Source organism: Limulus polyphemus, unplaced genomic scaffold, assembly GCF_000517525.1.
Source record: "Limulus polyphemus unplaced genomic scaffold, Limulus_polyphemus-2.1.2 Scaffold3218, whole genome shotgun sequence".
Classification (NCBI taxonomy): Eukaryota; Metazoa; Arthropoda; class Merostomata; order Xiphosura; family Limulidae; genus Limulus; species Limulus polyphemus.
In genome coordinates this window covers 33,672-54,171 of record NW_013668828.1, presented here as the reverse complement: position 1 = coordinate 54,171, position 20,500 = coordinate 33,672, and the positions used below count along the sequence as shown (strand labels likewise).

At 30.5% G+C, this 20,500-nt stretch overlaps 1 protein-coding gene across 1 annotated transcript in view; it reads left to right on the top strand.

The window, feature by feature from the left end:
- The window catches only part of LOC106468913 (telomerase protein component 1-like), a 101,432-nt gene that overhangs the window by 57,039 nt on the left and 23,893 nt on the right, over positions 1 to 20,500 (top strand). Inside the window, exons 30-40 of the mRNA XM_022397317.1 lie at positions 508 to 820; positions 3,200 to 3,356; positions 4,721 to 4,816; positions 7,634 to 7,758; positions 9,585 to 9,734; positions 10,907 to 11,015; positions 11,369 to 11,488; positions 12,725 to 12,823; positions 13,296 to 13,443; positions 17,412 to 17,533; positions 18,191 to 18,339. Coding sequence (XP_022253025.1) covers positions 508 to 820; positions 3,200 to 3,356; positions 4,721 to 4,816; positions 7,634 to 7,758; positions 9,585 to 9,734; positions 10,907 to 11,015; positions 11,369 to 11,488; positions 12,725 to 12,823; positions 13,296 to 13,443; positions 17,412 to 17,533; positions 18,191 to 18,339 — 1,588 coding nt within the window. The remainder of the gene's footprint in view (positions 1 to 507; positions 821 to 3,199; positions 3,357 to 4,720; positions 4,817 to 7,633; positions 7,759 to 9,584; positions 9,735 to 10,906; positions 11,016 to 11,368; positions 11,489 to 12,724; positions 12,824 to 13,295; positions 13,444 to 17,411; positions 17,534 to 18,190; positions 18,340 to 20,500) is intronic.

Sequence of the window (20,500 nt, the reverse complement as noted above, 5' to 3'; positions counted from 1 at the left end):
AAATGATTCATCAGAGATCTAGTAGACCTAGTCCGCCTAGCCTGCTAGGTAAAGTTGCGCTGTAAACACGCATACTTGTAAGTTGTAACGTTATTATTAGGCCTATACATACGATTGTTAACAACCGGTTCGTGGAGGTCATTAAATTCTAAGAACAGGTTCGTGCGAACCGGCTGAATCCCACCACTGCTTGTAGCTGTATACAAACTGTTTTTGTAATTTATGTATTTCTCATTTTTCTAATAGTATTAAATATTCTGTACCAATTATTGAAAGGATTGTATATAAATTATATTGTGTGTTGCTATTTTTATTCTTCTTTTTTTTTGAACAAAAACTTTGAAATCTAGACCATCATTAATGAAATGAGTAATTATTTAATAATATTGGGTTTTCATGCCTTAAATACTTTTTTTTTACTGTAGTTTCTAACTGACTGAGCTTCAAGTTAAAAATTATTAGGTTCATTAGTTAATTTGGCCATATATTTAATATATTTTATTTTAGCTCTAATGTTACATAAGGCTGACCCTCAAGGCTCTAAAACCTGGACAGGTAAATGGCCAGAAGCTTTTCAGGCCCTTCCATACCATTTATGCAGGGCATCTTGCACTAAATATCTATCAGAAATCTTCTGTGACCTCAGCTTTATTGAGGCTTATTTTCGACTTGGTCAAGGATCATGCTTGCTGGACAATTTCAACTCTTTGCTTATCACTGGGATATCAACAGTAAAAACATTTAACAAAGATGAGAATTTGAACAAAAAAGTTTCAGCTTACTACCAGTTTATATCTCGAAACCTTCACATTTTGTTGAGGTTAGTAGTTTTGAGCATAACTTCCTACTAAAATAATAAAAATGTAGTGTTGATTTTTTTATATACGGAGTGTGATAACACCTCTTATACCACACTGTAAATATTATATCCTCAATAAATGAGGAGTGTGAAAACACCTCTTATACCACACTTCTCACCTCTCTGCTTCATGGTCAAGAAACAATTTATTATTGCATTTCACAATGACAAAATCATAGATAGTAGTACTCAAATGTAAATGGACAATTAAATATCAGTAGAGTGATATACACAAAACATACTTGTACACTTCAAAAATAATGATTGAAACAGATACACTGTAGATATTATATCCTCAATGACTGATTTACAGTGTGGTATAAGAGGTGTTATCACACTCCTCAGTCATTGAGGATATAATATTTAAGGGGGTGTATAAGAGGTGTTATCACACTCCTAAGTCATTGAGGATATAATATTTACAATGTGGTATAAGAGGTATTTTCACACTCCTCAGTCATTGAGGATATAATATTTACAGTGTGGTATAAGAGGTGTGTATCACACTCCTCAGTCATTGAGGATATAATATTTACAGTGTGGTATAAGAGGTGTTATCACACTCCTCAGTCATTGAGGATATAATATTTACAGTATGCATCTCCAACATCAAAATCATTTCTATGTTTATGCTCGCAGTTCTAATACCATTGCACATTAATTTTAAATAGAATGTAAATGATGTTTTTGTGCTACTGTTTAAGAAAAATTGTAAATATGGCACATCATACCTGAAAATGTATTATTCCATTTCAGTGTTACTTACCATGTTTGTGTTGCTTTTTGTTTTGTTAGCGAGAAGCATTATATGTATGGTGTTTTGATATGTCTTATACTCAGACAGTGATCTTAGGGCCCAGCCTAGCCAGGTGGTTAGAGTGCTCGACTCGCAATCTGAGGGTTGCAAGTTCGAATCCCCGTCCCATCAAACATGCTTGTTCTTTCCACCATGGGGGCATTATAATGTGATGGTTAATCTCACTATTCGTTGGTAAAAGAGTAGCCCAAGAGTTGGCAGTGGGTGGTGATGACTAGCTGCCTTCCCTCTAGTCTTACATTGCTAAATTAGGGATGGCTAGCACAGATAGCCCTTATGTAGCTTTGCACGAAATTCAAAACGAACAAACCAACAGTTATCTTATATTTATATAGGAATTTCAAGAATAAGCATCATTGATGCTACTAATTTATTCTTCTGAATTATTCAGCTGACAAACTTTTTAAAATACTAAAAAATAAATTTGAAGCTTAATCTATCATTTGATTTACCACTTGTCACCGAGTTATATCAGTTTTGGGGTATTCCAACCCTGATCAGTAACCCTTTTGATTTGCCATGGTCCAGTAAAATTCAAGGAACATGTGGTCTTCACATGTTCACTGATTTCCATCTAAGATTATTTGAATAAGAGCCACAGAACATAAGGAGGTTTCAACAGAAAATGTATTATGGTGTGAATCTGAATTCTCTGACCTCAACTAAATTCAAAGTAAAGAAAGAGTGGAAACAAAGTGAAACACACTGAAACAACCTTTACTGAACACCCAAACAAATTAATCAAATTAAAAGTTTATTTTGTGACACCTTTACGGGTAACGGGTTCAAATCCCATCACCAAACATTCTCGTCCTATCAGCCGTGGGGGATGTTATAATTTGACATTCTATGCCAGTATTCGATTAAAATAGCCTAAGAGATGGTGGATAGTGTTGACTAGCTGCCGTTCCTCTAGTCTGTCATTTCTAAATTATGGATGAGAAGTGGAGATAACCCTCAAGCAAACTTTGCAGAAAAAATCTAAAACCAAAGCTGTTTCTGATTAAGTAAATACATCATTTTGTACATTAAACAATAATACTACTATTCTAAGGATGCAAGCACTACCTATATAATATGTAAGAAACACATAGTGTGCCTGCATATACCACATACATAGTGAGTTTTCTGTATGTACCAGACTGCTTATAACGAAAGCAGAAATGCCTATTGCAAAGATGTTATTACGTATATAATTTCACAATAGCGCCTACAAGAAGAGTTTTACGTTAGAAACATCAAACAGTAAACTTATGTGCTGTAAAAAACAAGCATGAAATGATATTCTTTGAAATTCTTACAGTAATATTATACATTTAATCACAAATGAAAAGTAAAACAGCTATAAAATGGTGGAAAAACTTTAACATCTGAATGTTTTATTATTTATAAATTATAACTTCACAACAATAGTTAGTAAATTTGGAATTTTCACATAAAGTATCTATTAAATATTAAAATGATACACTGACAAGAACTTTGGTATATAAATTAAGATATATATTTGTTTTGGGTGTTCAAAGGTACCCCAGTTTGGTACGACAACAGGCCCTTAATGAACCAGACTCTTCGTGCGTGTATACTGATGCAGTACAAAATACATCGGCTTGGGCCATCCACTGGTTAACAAGGCCTCAGTTCCCTGAACCCCTTAGGTTGACATTATCTGAATTCAGAGAGGTAAGTAGTTCCTACAGCTGCACATATAAGCTTATCTTTATGTCTTGCCATTAATGTCTTAAGATGCTGATGGAAAGGTTGTTTTTATGGCTTTTCCTCATACGGTCATATTTTATGGGAAGAAATATAACTTATGAAGTTGTAGAACAATTTTTCCATGATTAAAGGTGAGCAACCAAGAGGCCTTATTAGCACCTATTCATCTTCATGTACAAGCTATTATAAATTAAAATATAGGCTTGTACTTGTATAACTGTTCTCTGTTTATGTAGAATGTGTATAGAGCTTTTATCTGAAAAACATATAGAAACACTGAAATAATAACTCCAAAGGAGGTTATTGGTTAGTAAAATTTAAATAAGTAAAATATGTGTAATAACTATTTTTAATTAATAATTCAGAAACATATAGTCTTTGTTTTTGTAAGTAACCCTGTAATTATAAAAGTAATCATTATATTATTAACAAATTAACTCGGTGAAATACACATAGGTTCATTGATATTCCTTTTGGAATTGTATAATAATGTATTTGACCCAGTAAAACAGACTTGAAGCTATACAAGTACCTTGTACTATACATACATTGTAGTATGAAGCGATGTTAAAGTTATGGTAAACTTGATTTTTTTTCCTTCATTTTTAACAGTTTTTCTGAAAGTTTTTCAAATATAAAGCAATACTCTTTTGGCAGTCTTTATTTTTTGTAACATTCATCATCTATTTTCTAACCCAGTACTAAAGCTTTCTTTGTTTGTATAAAAACATTAACATGGTAAAAAAATCTTTAGTCTAATCCAGCATTATGGTCCTGGATTTTTGTTATTTTCTTAGTTACATACAACTTTTGGTTTTTGGGTTTTAATGATCAAGGTTTTGTTTTTTAAAAGATTTTATTCAATGTTAAAACCATAACAGGAGTTTTATAGAATATCTTTGGGTTTTAATGATCAAGGTTTTGTTTTTTAAAAGATTTTATTCAATGTTAATGATATTCTATAAAACTCCTGTTATGGTTTTAACATTGAATAAAATCTTTTAAAAAACAAAACCTTGATCATTAAAACCCAATGATCTTCTATAAAACTCCTGTTATGGTTTTAACATTGAATAAAATCTTTTAAAAACAAAACCTTGATCATTAAAACCCAAAGATATTCTATAAAACTCCTGTTATGGTTTTAACATTGAATAAAATCTTTTAAAAAACAAAACCTTAATCATTAAAACCCAAAGATATTCTATAAAACTCCTGTCTTTATTTGGTCAGTTATAATGTTTTTACATCTATGTAGTTGGTTCTTATTTCTCATATTAAGACTAATTAGTATTTGTACTTCAGTTATTCTGTCTCTCTTTCTGTAGCCAATACAGTGTCTGGCAGTTTCAAGGAAGGGTGATATTGCTGGTTTAGGAGGACAGGATGGTGTAATAAGACTTATAGATGTCCAAACTGGTTCTGTAAGTGCTTTTTTTTTATGATTTTGAGATCTGTGTCAAATGTGCAGCCTTTTAAGGTGGATGTAATGTTAAAACAGGTAAGATGATTCTAAATGGAAAAGCCAATATGCAATCCAGACTAGTAGGATAAAGGCCTTTCTTATGATATGAGATTTGTATCATTTGATCGAGAAATTTGTGAGAAAAGTTCTGGAGAGGAAAACGCAAGTGTATTATTTATTTGTTCACATGACAATATGAGATTGTATAACAGTGGTCTTACTGTTATTTTCTGATTTAGTGTTTTACTCCTTGATCTGACTGCTCTCCTGAATAATTCTAGCATGGGAGGTAAAAAAACTATCTATAATCAGATGTTCCAGTATGACAATTAATAATAAGATTAAGCCATCAAAATACAGCAAAAATTTACAATCTCATCTATATGAGTATCACTGTCGTTGTGAATTTCCTTCCTAAGTAGTCATCATAAATATTCTGCATAAGAAAATAACTTGCATATCTCACAGGAATATAGGCTAAACCTTGGTACCACTTTGAGTGCCTTTGTTAGTTTTTTTTCAAATGGCACCAGCAGTGGTCTAGTGTTGCAGTAAAACCATGCTCTGCACTTTAGGGCCATGAGTACATTATAAAAGTAACTTCAAATTCCACTTTGATAAGACTAACCAAAGAGATGGCAGTGGGTAATACTAACTAGCTGCCTTCTCTAAGTAGGAGATTCTGACTAGATGACATCCTTCAGTGGGTAATTCTGACTAGCTGCCATCCCTTTAGTTTTTCAGTTCAAAATTTACTCTCTCACTACATGCTCTGTCCCAGGGACCAATTTCGTACTATTTGGTGCTTGTTATAGTTTTCATACTATGACTTTTAATGCAGTATGTGTATCTTCACAAAATTTTAAAGATTATCAGTAAACAATACAAGGCTTTAGTACACAATATATCTGATTTTGTTTATTAAGTTTTAAGATTTTTGAAGCAATGAGTTGCCTGCACATTTTTTTTATTTTTAGAATTTTGACTATCCAAAAAACAATAATTTTGATTTTAAGATTAAAAATACTTTTATGCATCAGAAAATTGTCAAGTTATAACCTCCTAATAACCACCAGATAATTATCAAACGTTTTGTTTTTGAAAGAACTTTATATTTTATCTGTTATTTCACTATTGTATCTCTGTATGAGTTTAGTCTATTTGACTGACCTCATAACCAACGTAAAAAATTAGGAAATGGATATAAATTACACATTTTTTGTTCTTGAATGACTACAAATTATAACAAGAATCCATAAATGTTTACTCTAAATAGCTTAAATCTCATAACATTATACATCTATATATATATATATATATATATATATATTATTTTTATTTTATTGACCTTTAAGCTCTGTCTAACTAACATTACAAAAGTTGCATTGATGCGGCTCGGTGCACTCGTGTAACTGTATTCAATAGTATAAAATTGGCTTTTACAAATTGATCTGTCTACGGTTTGTTCTAGTGGACCAGTATTTTGTAAAATACAGTCGCGTTTCAGTTATAATACATTATATATGTATATATATTATTATCTTTACAAATAAGTTATAAAATTTGGATTAGTTTTCTTAAAACATAGAACAGTATATAAAGAAATATAGAAAAACAATGATTTTTTCTACTTACAAACTTTTTACTTGTTTGCCTGCTTGTCGTAATTTGGTAAGCCTTGTCAAATTTTTCACGTGGAGGATGTAAAAGAAAATATTTTTTTTTAGGTTTTATATATGCATTTTGAAAGAACCAAATACTATAAATGACTATTGATATTGCAGTAATCCAGCGTAATTTATCAGACTTACTAACTAAACTGTATTTGGGTAAAAAAAAATATTGTGTTTTGGACAAAATTTTCACTTACCCATTCCTTCCAAGATCCGAAACAAAGAAATAATCTTGGGAACTTTCAACCTCCTAGAGGCTGAGAAAACAATGTGGAAGACATTCTGAGCTTTTACTTGGTTATTTACACGTCATAGACAGAGTAGGTGTACGTAAGCAAGCCAAAAATGAAAGAGGTGGGCGGGGCCCACTGTGTTTGATTTACTAAATGTAGTGATATCTCAGAAGAAAAAAAGGAAGTTTTATTTTATATTCTAGCTTGTCAATATCAGTAATTTGAGTTTTTAATTCATAAGAAACTATAGAATTTGTACATCACAAACATCTAATTCGAATCAAAGCTGCATTAAATATATCATGTGACACACAAAAATTGATATTTATGAATTTTGTTTTTATAGTTGCTTTTAAATTAAGAAATTAACTAATATATATAATACTAAAATTAGAATTATAATGTACAATGTGATACCAAACATATTGGCATACATTCATAAAATAGTAGATCAATAAAATTTTGAATGTAAGTCTACAAACATGATGGCATGCCCTTTGACCCCTGACCTATAGGAAGACCTATAGTGAGAGGGTTAAGAAACTGCTAGTGCAGATAACTCCACTTTTAAGTAGGACTTTGTGTTGGAGAATATATTTTTTTTGGATAATAAATGAACAATTAGTACATTTCAATTGTAAAGTTTGGGGTTTATTAAAATAGATTATTACCTTGCTGGCTGTCACATGCTGTAATACTAAACCATGCTTAAGAAATAAATTTAGCTGATGATGATTTGTAGGTGTACATTGTCATCGATTTGATTCAACACTTAGTACCTGATTTTTGGGATTGTTTACAAGAGTATATGCTGCTACTCTCCTGTAGAAATAGTTACTGTTCTTAATATCTTCAATATCTTTGTTACAGATAAAACGTACATTAACAGGCCACATTCAGAAAATAACAAGTATATGTTTTGTGGGAAATGACAAGTTATGCAGTTCTTCAGTAGATAAAAGCTTATGTTTGTGGGACATAACAAGAGGATATAGGTAAGAAAATATTTAACTTTTTTTAGCAAATCAATATCTGAGGAATCACCTATTACAAAGTGTTGTCTTTTAGAATTAACAAAAGACATTTCTCACAGTGAAAGTTATAGTCTGAAATGAATTATTTAGAAACTCAGAGTATTATAAATAAATTATTCCAATTATATATTTAAATATAATTTATAATGTCAGATTTACATACAACCTTGACCAGACAAAACAATAAAATGAAAGAGACTTATGAATAAACTAAAATATTATAAATTCACAGTTAAATTTATGGGAAAAATACAACTTCTCTTAGCTATTAGCTTTAAACTTTGTTGAACTGCATAGATATAAAAAACGCAAGGTATATGCTTCTATTTTTTGTAAGTACAAGACATATTAATTGAAGAAAAAAATTTGAAGCTTGAAGCTGCATAAAATCTCACCTATTTTTACAAATATTGATTTGAATCCGTTTATCACTCTAGACTTGCTTTTTTAACACCTACTGTTTATGTTGTTGAATATTTTGAATCGTCATTTGTTTTGTAAGTATCATCCAAGTGATATTTTACTGATACTGAACATATATCACCAACTTTACTCAGAAGGGTTTTTCTCATTCTTCTTTTCTTTGAATTTAGTTATTAATATCCACAATCACATGTGTGACTGAGGCCTAATTTATATACATAGATAGATAAACAGATTTAGATAATTTTCAATAGTCAACACAACTATATAGTTGTTGTTTTTAATTCTACTGTAAAGCATTTTTCATTCTTCCCACCTTTCTGTTTAAGTATTATTACACACAGTAGCATTTGTATAAATCAAGGCCTAGTTTCCATAGAGAAAAGTTCAATGACTTTTAACAGTTACTCGTCATAACTAAGTGGTTTTTTATTCCAGTGAGATTTCTTTTTGATATTATGTATATTTCCTTCAACATATATTAAATGTTGCCAATTCCACTGCTTTTAGATTTACCTCAGTAATTAACTAATTTTCACACAGAAAATTGATTTATGTCAAGTTGTTACAGTAGTTATTGCTCAAATTTAATGAAGGTATATAAAAGGTAAGTGTCATTGGCATTCTTCAGTGGTTATAGACTATTCATGTAGTTAATTTGCCTGGATAACTTTAAAGATGTCTGGAATACTTAAAGAAATGTGCACATAATTTCTTATACTTGCTAATGAAATCATTTAACTATGGGTATTTACATGTACGCTCAGTGTATGTTTACTAATTGTTATTTAAAGATCCTGGGATTAGTATGGCCTTGTGGTTAGTATGCCAAGCTGTGGTTTGGAAGGTTCAAAGCCTGAGTCATGAAATGCCTCTGTAAATGCTCTGCACTTTCAGTTGTGGGAAAATTATGATTGTGACTGTCACACCATGCTATTTGGTAGTAGGTGCATCTGACTGGTTGTCCCTTTTCTGACTAGCAGTATTAAATTAGAGGTTGCTAAGTTTGAACTTTTGGGTGTCTGTCCTGGCTATTTAGCACATTACATACGTTGTTACTCAGGTTGAAAATAGCAAATACCTACAAGCTGCAAGATGACTTTTTGTATTTTGGAGATTTTCTTGTTGTAATGATTTGTTTTACTTAGTATTATTTTCCAGGTGTTTTATATAATACTTGAGGTTTTTATACATAACATTCATTATTCATTGTAGATTCATCTCTTAAAAATTATTTTAATTCTTGCTGAGTTTTATTCAGAGAAAATTCTTATTTAGACCTATATTGCTTTGTTTTGTAAAAAGAAATAATTAAAATAATATGAGTTACACTAATATCTTTTTTTTTTTGGTTGTTACTACAGAATTGGAGTTTTAGATGGTCACATAAGAAGTGTAACTTCCTGTGCTTCTGATCCTGATGGAACCACCATTGTTTCTACAGGATGGGACAAAACAATAAGAATCTGGAGTGGGAAAGACTGTAGAGAAATTACCTGTATTAAACAGAACAAGTAAGGATTGTTGTTCAGGAGTAAAAGTCAGAAGTAAAGAAGTAAAATTATTATGAATATGTGTATGTAGTAGGAGCTTGTAAACCAATAATTTACGAGGTTTTGAAAATAGAATTCAAACCAAATATCCAAAAATGCATTCCAACCATGTAATAGACTGAGTTACCCAAGATTTGCCCCAAATTAATTAGTCTTTTCAGTATGTGTGTAATTCCTAAATAAGGAGTTAAAATATCACTCAGAGTAACATAAAAAACATGCAAACTACATGTGGCTACAGGTTCATAGACATTAACTTCTAATACAAATAAGTGTTTCAATGAAAAATGTATATTTTTCAGTGCTGTATACAGTTAGAACTGAGCAGTTAACTTGATCAGTTGATTACCTTGAGTATCAATTAAATTTATTAATTTCATGAAACTAATTAGCTTATCAAAGTGCACTGGTTTTCATTCCTTCCTGGTGCATCGGTTGTGATTTATTGTAACGGTTGAAGTAATAAGGCATAATAGCACATGTATTACATCATCTGTATACTTTATCATTAAAGTCAAGTGTTAAATTATTAATTTTCATTGAAAATTCTATAGTTTTCACTGTACTAGAAATATTGGTAGGATCCTAATTCTTAAATCTTGGTGAAAAAAAAGAAAGATGCAGTATCAAAATTATTTGTTTTATATGAGTTGCATTCAACTGTGGCATGCATAAAACAGAAATACTGAATAAATACTTTTCTTGGTTACTTGTGTGGATTATCAGAATACTTCCTTTATTTTGCTTTTCAAATTTACGGATGTTTAGAACCATCTATAAGTTATGTAAGTGCTTAACATTTCTTACAGATGTATATACTACCTGAATACTTTTTCATTGCATAGAATGTTTATTAAGACTCATTCCAGCATGTTCAGTTATGCTAATTGTAATATGAAATCATATTCCAACTTCAGCAGTAGAAATGTGCATAAATAAAGTCTACTACTCTGTGTTTGAAGACATAAAAAGGTTGGTGCTGAGACGGCCAAACTTGTGGAGCTAATATAGTTTGAAATTACATTCCTCATTGGTCATGATACATGTATAAATTCTTGTTAGTTAAAGTACTTCTATTTCATAAAAAAATTAAAATACGTTATAGTAGAATAACAAGATAATTTATGTTTTAGGAAACCAGTCAGCTGTATAGATTTTCATCCAGAGAAGCAGCTACTGGTTAGTGGAGGATGGGACCAAACAGTTAAACTGTGGGATCTTGTTACAGTTAGAAGAAAAGCAGTGAGTAATCACACTAGTAGAAGTTACTGAGAATCATAGTGAAAAATAACATGATTTGTTTTGACATTTATTTATTCATGCATAGTTGTAACTATTAGGAATTTCACCGATTGTGTTTTTAAGCATGTGTGTTAATCTTTGTTGTTGTTGTTGTGTGTATTTATTGTAAAAGCAGGTTTGAACCAATTTATACCAGTTGTGATTTGTTGTATAGGCAGAGCAGAGGTAAAACATATGGAACTGACACCAAAGAATATAGTAATTAGTATAGTTTTGTGGACACCTTGAATGAGTATGAAGTCAATGGACTTGTCAGACATTGCTGTTATTAAAGTATCATATAATTTTCTTAGATCCTCCATGGTCATAAAGGGTCTGTGCAATTTGTGGCTTTTAGCACTAGTGGTCAACATATTGTGTCATCATCATCCAGAATGGAAGTATTCCTGTGGTCAGCATCTCAAGGTACTCGGGTTAGTGAACTTATAACTTATTTATTTTTATTCAGCTCATTATTATTATTATTAGATAAATCATGGGTTATTCTTGCACTAGATTAAAAGTGTAATTTCCTGTTTAGTTACTTCAGGTTGGCATTTCTCAAACAAATAGATACAATGATAAGAAATATTCATGGCAATAACATCATTTTGAGATGTAGCTTAGTACACTTCACTAGTAATAAATGTATTTACAGCAGGTTTGGTGAAGGGGATTGTAGTACTTCATCTGCTACATTACTCGCATATAATAAATAGTATTCATACTACTAAACAATTAAAAATCTTAGTTTTTGACTCAGGTTTGGTGAAGGGGATTGTAGTACTTCATCTGCTACATTACTCACATATAATATATAGTATTCATACTACTAAACAATTAAAAATCTAAGTTTTTGACTCAGGTTTGGTGAAGGGGATTGTAGTACTTCATCTGCTACATTACTTACATATAATAAATAGTATTCATACTACTAAACAATTAAACATCTAAGTTTTTGACTCAGGTTTAGTGAAGGGGATTGTAGTACTTCATCTTCTAAATTACTCACACATAGAAACTTTGTTGGACTTTAAAAAAAAACAGAACATGACCATAAGCCAAAAATAAAAGATTATTTTGCCTTTGTTTATTGTTATGTGCATTTTATCTCCATGTTTTTTTGTAAGGTTATTATCTGGTGAAGAGGTATTTGTTCAGTTTATCACCAGCTCTAGCTGTACGTTCTCATGGTTGGTTTGTAACCAATGTACAGAATGGCATGTCAGCCTCATGTCAAAAATGTTAAATTGGCAGCTCCAGAATATGTTTTTTATTCTTTTTGTTTGTCTTTATGTACACTATCATGATGGTATTACTTGAAGGCTTTGAACTTATCCCAGTAAAATTATTAACTCTGCAAACTAAAAACAGTGGAAGTTTTGTAAGTAAGATTATTATGCAGACTTGGACCAAAATTTCTTAAGAAAACAAAAATGAAATAATAATAATAATTGTTAATGTATAGCAGAGACGGTTGGTATGGGTATTAAAAACTTTAATTAAATAAAGTACAAATGATGATGACTTAAGAAGGTTGAAACGTTGTTCTTGTACTTTATTTTAATTAAAGTTTTTAATACCCATACCAACCGTCTCTGCTATACATTTTTACTTCAAGTGGGTTTCTTGTCATCATTAATAATTGTTAGTGTTTTGACACTTTTCAGATTGGTAAAATGGAAGGTCATATTCTTCCTGTCACATGTGCATCTTTTTCAATTTCGGAGGACATTATGATCACAGGGAGTAAAGATAGAACCTTAAAGGTATTTGGCATTAAAGTATTGAAATATGTGATATCTTTACATACTATTATCACAATTCTAATGAATACTTAATTAATTTCTTTTTTTCCAAATTCTTTCACAGAGATTTAAATGTATTTCTTGGCTATGCTTTGAAATATTACATTTAGAAAGCTTTTGCCTCCTGATCATGTGAAAATTAACTTTGTTTTGGATATAATGCTCAGAAATATAACTTTACATTATTTTTAGTAAAGATTTTACTATGTTACAGCTGTTGTTTTAGAGCTGTGCTTATTGTTAATTTGTCTTTTAAAATAACACCCCATAGTTTGTTAATATTGTCTTTCCTAAAGTGCCGAGTTTTTAGTTTTTATCTGTATCAAAACAAGAAATAACTGCTACTGTCCTAATCAGCTTATCATCACATAATTATGAAGTTTCCCCCCCTAGAGTTTCTGTATTAAATGTTTTAAAATTGCTATAATTGCAGGTATGGATCAGTTACAGCAAGGCTGTTGTACACACCATACCTCAATCAGTTTTATCTTCAACTCCAACTTGTATGATCTTTTTGGATATTTCTTATGTTGCTGTTGGACAAGAAACTGGAGAAGTCTGTCTGTTTGATACACAAAAAGGTAAAAATCAACGAAAACCTAACCTAATTAGACTATGAAGAAAATATCTGTAATAGAGTAAGTACACAGGTACTGTATGCAGCTTACCAAACATTCTTTAGTAACTTGAGTTGTTAAAAAGTACTAGTGGGTTAATCCTTTAGCTTAGTTGAAAGAGCACTCACCTGGTGTGCGAGAAGTCTAATGTCAAAATCCAAGTTGATGAAATAATTTATTTGAAGTTACCACATTTCTTTGTGACAATATTTACAGATATTGTGCTGTAAATACTTATGCATAATGTTTTTGAATTTTTATTAGAAATTATTTGAAAATGGTAGATGAAGCATTAAAAAATTTTTTTTTGTTTCATAAGGTTTAGAAAGTTTGTTTTGAAGAATTCACAGTGCTTGCTTATGTGTAGAATTTCTAAAGGTTACAGATTATAGTTGATAAATTTGCTTTAAATAATTTTATTTTTTTACTTTATGTTGTAGACATAATGTTTAGCTTTGTTAAAATTCATGTTGGATTGTGTCATACTATTTTTTGTTTTGGTTCCATAAAATATCTCTAATATAAAACTCTTTATAATCTATTTAATATTTATACGAACTACTTGCTCCAGAGTTTTTGAGCATGTATATGAGCTGTTTTAAGACGTTCCCTTTAACTCGTCTGATACATTCAGCTTTGCATCTAGTGGCCTTAATCAGTTTGATGCTGGTATCGTCCCTTATTTTCTCTACTTGTACAGACGTAGTTGTAGAATAATATAATGTGTTAACAGCTTTGTTATTACTTTTATTTAGAATTTACTGTAATTACTTTTTTCTTGAGAGAGAGAGAGAGATTACTATAGCAGAGTTTGGGTATAATAAATTTCACAATTAATACTCTAACCTTCAGTTGCAGAGAAAGCAGTGAATTTGATTTTGCTGAATAAATTAAAATATGAAAAGTTCTTTTCATTAAAAACGTCATTTTTTTATTTTTTAGTTAGAACAAGAAATTTCCAAACATTTTTCAAATGTTATTTGACTAAAAGAAAATCAATTTATTAAAAAAATTAAAACTTAAGTAAATATTGAAGAACTTGATTTCTTGTAGACATATCTCAAATGACTAAAAATATTGTTAATTTTTCTAACTACATAAACAAATTGTACATACAATTTTGAAATAGATGGTATATTTAATTATGGTTTGTTTTATTTTTTCTTATTTCTACCTAGAAATTGGATCAGCCAATATTGTTAAAGAAACATGTTTCTTAAAGTTGTGTTTTGGCCAGTTGCCAAAAAATTGTGCTTCATACTTTTGAACTGTGAGTGCATTATAGAAGTGATTTTCATAACTCACTATTTCAGTTAGAGTAACCCAGAATTGTTGATGGGTGCTTTTGACTAACTGCCTTTTCTCTGATCTCTCAGTTCACAATTAAACAGGCAGTGTAGTTAGCCCTTGTGCCAATTTGCAGAAGTATCTCAAATAAACAAAAGAACACAAAAATAAGGAAGTGTAAACAAAACTTTATTTTCAAATGTAAGATGTAGAAATATCACATTTTTCTATCATACACGTATATGTTTGTACAATGGCCGTTTTTCAGGTTTATACATGAAGTAAACATTTAATGGATTATTTCCTTTTATAAGTTTATTTTTCTTCATTCTCTGTTCAAAAGAAAAAAATAAATAACTTGCATAATTTTTTCTCACTAAGGTGTTCTCATAATTTTTGCTGTTTTAGGATTCTTCTAGCATTTTAAAAATGAAAACATTTCAAAGTTTACATACATTATATATGTATTTTCACATTTCCTTCGATTAAATTATTTCTCAAATAACAATATTGATACTTGTTTTTAAAGACACATTTTTGTGTTTGGTCTAAATTACTCTGTATAGATTTTTTTTGTCTATGCAGATTAACCCTCTCATTGCAGGAAGGTTAGAGTGTGCATGCTGTGATCTTTTAGAGAGTTACATTCAAAATTTAATTAAACCACTTTATTATCAATGAATATTAATAAAATTGGTATCAAAATGTTTTTAATAAAGCAAATTTTAATATTATTTAAGTTTTAAGCTCTTAATTTTATTAGGGCATATTTTAAAAAATCTTCAAACTCTTGTTTTATGAGAATCATGACATTTGTCCTCTAGGTCTTCTCTTTTCTTTAATTTATTTACCACCATTCTGTGAAGTATGGCATTTGACATAAATTGCTCATTATAACATAGATATTACTAAGGCAAAGTCTAATTTTCATAGCCTTTAATCCTAAAACTTTGCTTTTCTACTGGTTATGAATAGTATTGTATAAAGTGCCAATCTATCAAATGACATTATATTTTGTTGTTTCAGTTAAAAGTTAGCATAGTTAGAAAGCCATTTATATTATGATAGTTATAGGACATCGTTTGCTTTGTGAATGTTATTATGTGTCCCTAGGTGCATTATTTAAGTACATAAATATTATTTAGTGTACTAGTACAATTAGTATAAAAAAGTAGGCTTAAATTTCATCTGCAACCAACAGCAAAAAAAGGGCAATTATAGTTACTATATTTCTTGTGCATATTCTTCACATTTTGTTACAAAAGTAACTAAGATGTAAAAATTAGAAAATTTTTAGGTTAGATTAGGTAAGATATTGAACAATAATATCCTAAAAAATCTGCACGAGGGACATTCATCAACATCTAATGCATTACGTTGTTCAAAATGTAATGTGAGCTATGTGCTCATCAAGTGATTTACAACTTGTATGGCAGGATTAACTAGTTAGACACAATTCAACGAGCCATAGAACAATAAAATTAAATATAAACAGATGTTGACTGTTACAAGTCTTAAACTGTTTAAGGTAAAAACTGTAATTTTCTGTTCGAATCTGCAGTCATTCTAGAAAAAAAAAGATTTAGATTTATTTTGTATTTTTTTATGGGTGATTACAAGGTTGGTCAAATTGACCAAGTTTGGGTAGAGAAAATCACAGATAAAACAAAATTTTACTGAAAAAAAAAGTTTGATATTTACTTAGGAGGTTTTAGAGATTCTAGCAAATGACATTTTACAATTTTCAAATGAAGAAAAGTATTTTTAATATTAACGTGAAAATCATTCTGAGCAGTCAACACCATGATTCCTTATATTCAAGGGTAAATCTTGAGTAAAGTACTTAATTGAAAAATCTGATTTTTTGTGTGCAAAAGACCTGTAATGTTTACTAAAAGCATGCTAAATTTTGTAAAGATACGTAAAACATGTTAAACATTATAGTATAGAAACTATGATGGTTACTTTGAGGTTAAAAGGGTTGGTTACATCGACTAACCCTGTATGGAAAGAGGTAACATTTCTCTCTAAAATTGCAGGCTCATATGCAGAATGCTTAAGAGGAAGGGGTTCTTATTTGCAAGATCAAAAGCCAACACATATTGTGCGAAGCATAATCAGCTTGCAGAGCATGCTAATGCTTTGCGTGTCTGGGTATATGCGGCTGTTTCAAGGCAAAAAATGCTAATGCTTCATCAGAATAATGTAGACTATTTCGAAAACGTTAAATATCATTAGTAGCTGCTCTATAACTATAAGCATAATTTTTTTACATCACAAAAATAGGGGGTTCAACCAAACCATCTCAAAACCTCCTCCTGCATATGTGCGTGAAGTGCCTATAAAATTTAGTTTTAATACATACCTATCCAGAAGATTCCTGCATGAAAATAACTTCTTGAATTTAAGTTGTACTTTTAAGAATTGTAGAATCTTAAATGAAGCTTTGAGAGCTATTTTCTTACATTTTACTTTGTTGCAATAATTTGTTTATATTCTAGCTATCTTTGTTTGGTATAATATAGAATGTAATAATACTGTTAAATTGATGCATGCTTTTTTTTTATGTGAATACGTATATTGTTTTCTTTTCTTTTAAAATAAAACACAACTCAAGGTTTTTGTGTATAACGAATATTTACCAGGTGCTCTGTTTTGGAAAAAAATGCTAGTTAGAGACTCTGTCAACTGCATTAGCTCTTTTAAGAAACCCTCTTCTGGTACTCTATGTGGAATATGTGTTGCATCTAAAACTGGACAGATAAAGGTGGGGTTTCAATATCCAAATTCTTGGTTTTATTTGTCAGCAGTGTAAAATCAAGAGCTACATGTAATCCATTCAGGAGTTTTTGTAGTGTAAATATAAGCATTGAACCTGCTTGGCTCAGTTCTAACTTTCTATAAATTCAGTAAAAGTGATGTTGAACAAGCCTGTGTACTTGGATTCTAAATTATACTGTGAGAAGTATATTATAGTTGGTTGAAATATATTAACTACAGATGTTTAATGAACACCAGATTTTTTTCATCTTCAAATTGCTTTTTTTTTTCTAAAGTTTTTGGATTTGAAATCTAAGTAAAAACTTTGTCTTATTAATCCATATCATATTTTAAATCACAGATTCTGCAACATCTGATTGCTGAAAGTTTCAGTGAACTGAATAGCATTAAGTAACATTACGTATCAGAAGAACATCACACTAAGAACAACTGTACAATATAGAGAATATTAATAATTTCCATGAAGTTTTGTGAATATTCTAACCTAATCTCCTGTTATATGCAGCTTTCAAGTAATAAGGCTAATCTTTCTTCACAGTGGTTCAGCATGAAATAGAATGTCCTTTTCATAGCATTTTTTTGAGATAATAGGTAAAGAACTGCATTAAAATTATGTGAATGAATACTATGTTTACTTTATTAGGTGGTCTTGCTAGAGGATGGGTCAAACCTGTTAGATATACAAGCACTGCAAGTACGAAGAATGATAACTAGCTTGAGTCAAGTTGGAAGGTACCTTGTAGCAGGCTACCAGGATGGAACTGTTTGCTTGTTCAGTTGTAAAGGCAAAAAGTTAGTATGGTTTATTTTGTTATGATCATTAGATTTTGAGTTTATAAAGCAGTAGAAAAACCTAAGTATTTTTAGTAGAATAACTACAAAAGTTAGTTTTATCAGTGTTCCTTTTACATTGTACAACTGAAAAAAAACTTATAGATGTATTGGAGTAAAAGTTTATCTTGATTGCTTTTTTTTATATTGTTTAAAAAAGTAGCTGGATTTGTTTCTCATGTTGATTTAAAAATATTTCTGAGATGATAATCTACCTCTTCACACAGAAATGCATCCCCCTTTGGGACAGCGGTAAGTCTTTGGATTTACAACACTAAAATCAGGGGTTCTATTCCCCTAAGTGGACACAGCAGATAGCCTGATGTGGTTTTGATATAAAATAACACGCACAGAAATGCTATACGTCTCTTGCATCTCCTATGAGGTTTCCATGCCACTAGCCTTGAGCTTACTCCCACTTATATTCATATGGTGAACATAAATTGTGCTGGTACATGATGATGATTTGATCATGCAAAAACAAACCTTCACCAGTGGGACTCATGATAACTTCTCCTTAGCACTGCATTGGACAGATATGTCAACTTTTTTCTTATTTGCATTTAATTTGATGAGATTTGCAGTTGTTAATGAAACTTTGGTTTTTATTATATTTATCATTTTAGTTTTGTACACTAACAATATTACATAGCATGACCCAAGATTGAATGCTCTGTCCATGTCAGTTATACTGGGATCCTCAGTAGTCAAAGAACACATTTTTTATGGGTATTGCAGGTGATCTTCAGCATACATAGCAACTGATGGAGGTTTCCACTTTTGTATATATTATCTTCAAACAAGATAGAATCATGGGCTAAGCACGAATGGTTAACAAAGATTGTCGTCTAACCAAGTCAATGTAAAGTAAATAGTCTTTGCATAAAAAGTTGTGTATGATCTCTGAAAAGTGACTTGTGGAAGTTCTGATGGTAAGAGAACAAAGGATTCTAATGTGAAGTTTACAAAACTTAGTGTGTATGATCTCTGAGAAGTGACTTGGAAGTTCTGATGGTAAGAGAACAAAGGATTCTAATGTGAAGCTTACAAAACTTAGGAACAAGCCTGGCATTTTTATTGTAGTATCTTTTGATAAAGTTTTTGTTTGAGAAATCTATTTTTTTAGATATATGTTTCAAAACTACAGGAATATTCTTATATTAGAAGAAATAAGGTAAGGATATTTAGGATAAGTGAAAGTAGTTCTGCTCCAGCAGTCTTTTCAGGTGACAGGAGAGCTTTGTATATTTGTGCTTAATAATGAATTTGTTATCACTCAAACAACATATACAAGAAAACATTTATAGCATCCAGATAATCAGCTTTAAAATGTGTTGATCTTATTCAAACCACTTACACATTGGCAAGAGTTAATCCAGGGTTGGTGATACTGGGAAATACAGGGTGTCCCAAAATGCATATATCAAAAAGAAAGTTTAATAACATTTCTATTATTTGAGATAACAACAATATTCAAAACAAAATGTTTTCTAAAGGCTTGTAAGTTTTATTTTATTTAATTAATTAACTTCTACATGCCTTTCATCATTAGTTACAATCAATCTAATTCTGTGTTCACATTCCGAGAACACATTTTCCAATACAGCTGTAGGGATGTATACAAAGCATCACGGATACGAAGATTTGGTTCCTCAATATCTTTTGGTTTATTATGGTCGACTTTTGTTTCCAAAGGGGTTAAATCGGGGGAACACTTCAAGAGTTGTCATTTTACTCAAAAACAGAGTCAGTTCTGAAAATCTGTAGTAAAACACATTCATAAATAATAGTGATAAATAATGTAAGTAATAAAAATAATAATTAACTTAAAAAAAACTTACAAGTCTTCAGCAGTTATTTTGTTTTGAATTTTGTTGTTATCCCATATGTTTAAAAAATTATTCAACTTTCTTTTTGGTAAATTCATTTTGGGACACCCTGTATATGTATACTTGACCTAACAAGTGTTATAGCCACATCACTCATGTGGTAATGTAGAAGTATGAAAGACTCCATCTTCCATACTTAACGCTTTCAGCACAAGCTCGGTCCCTGGGGCTGACCTCATAACCATTTGGTGCTTGTTATAGTTTTGATGCTAGAACATTTAAATTATTAAGCA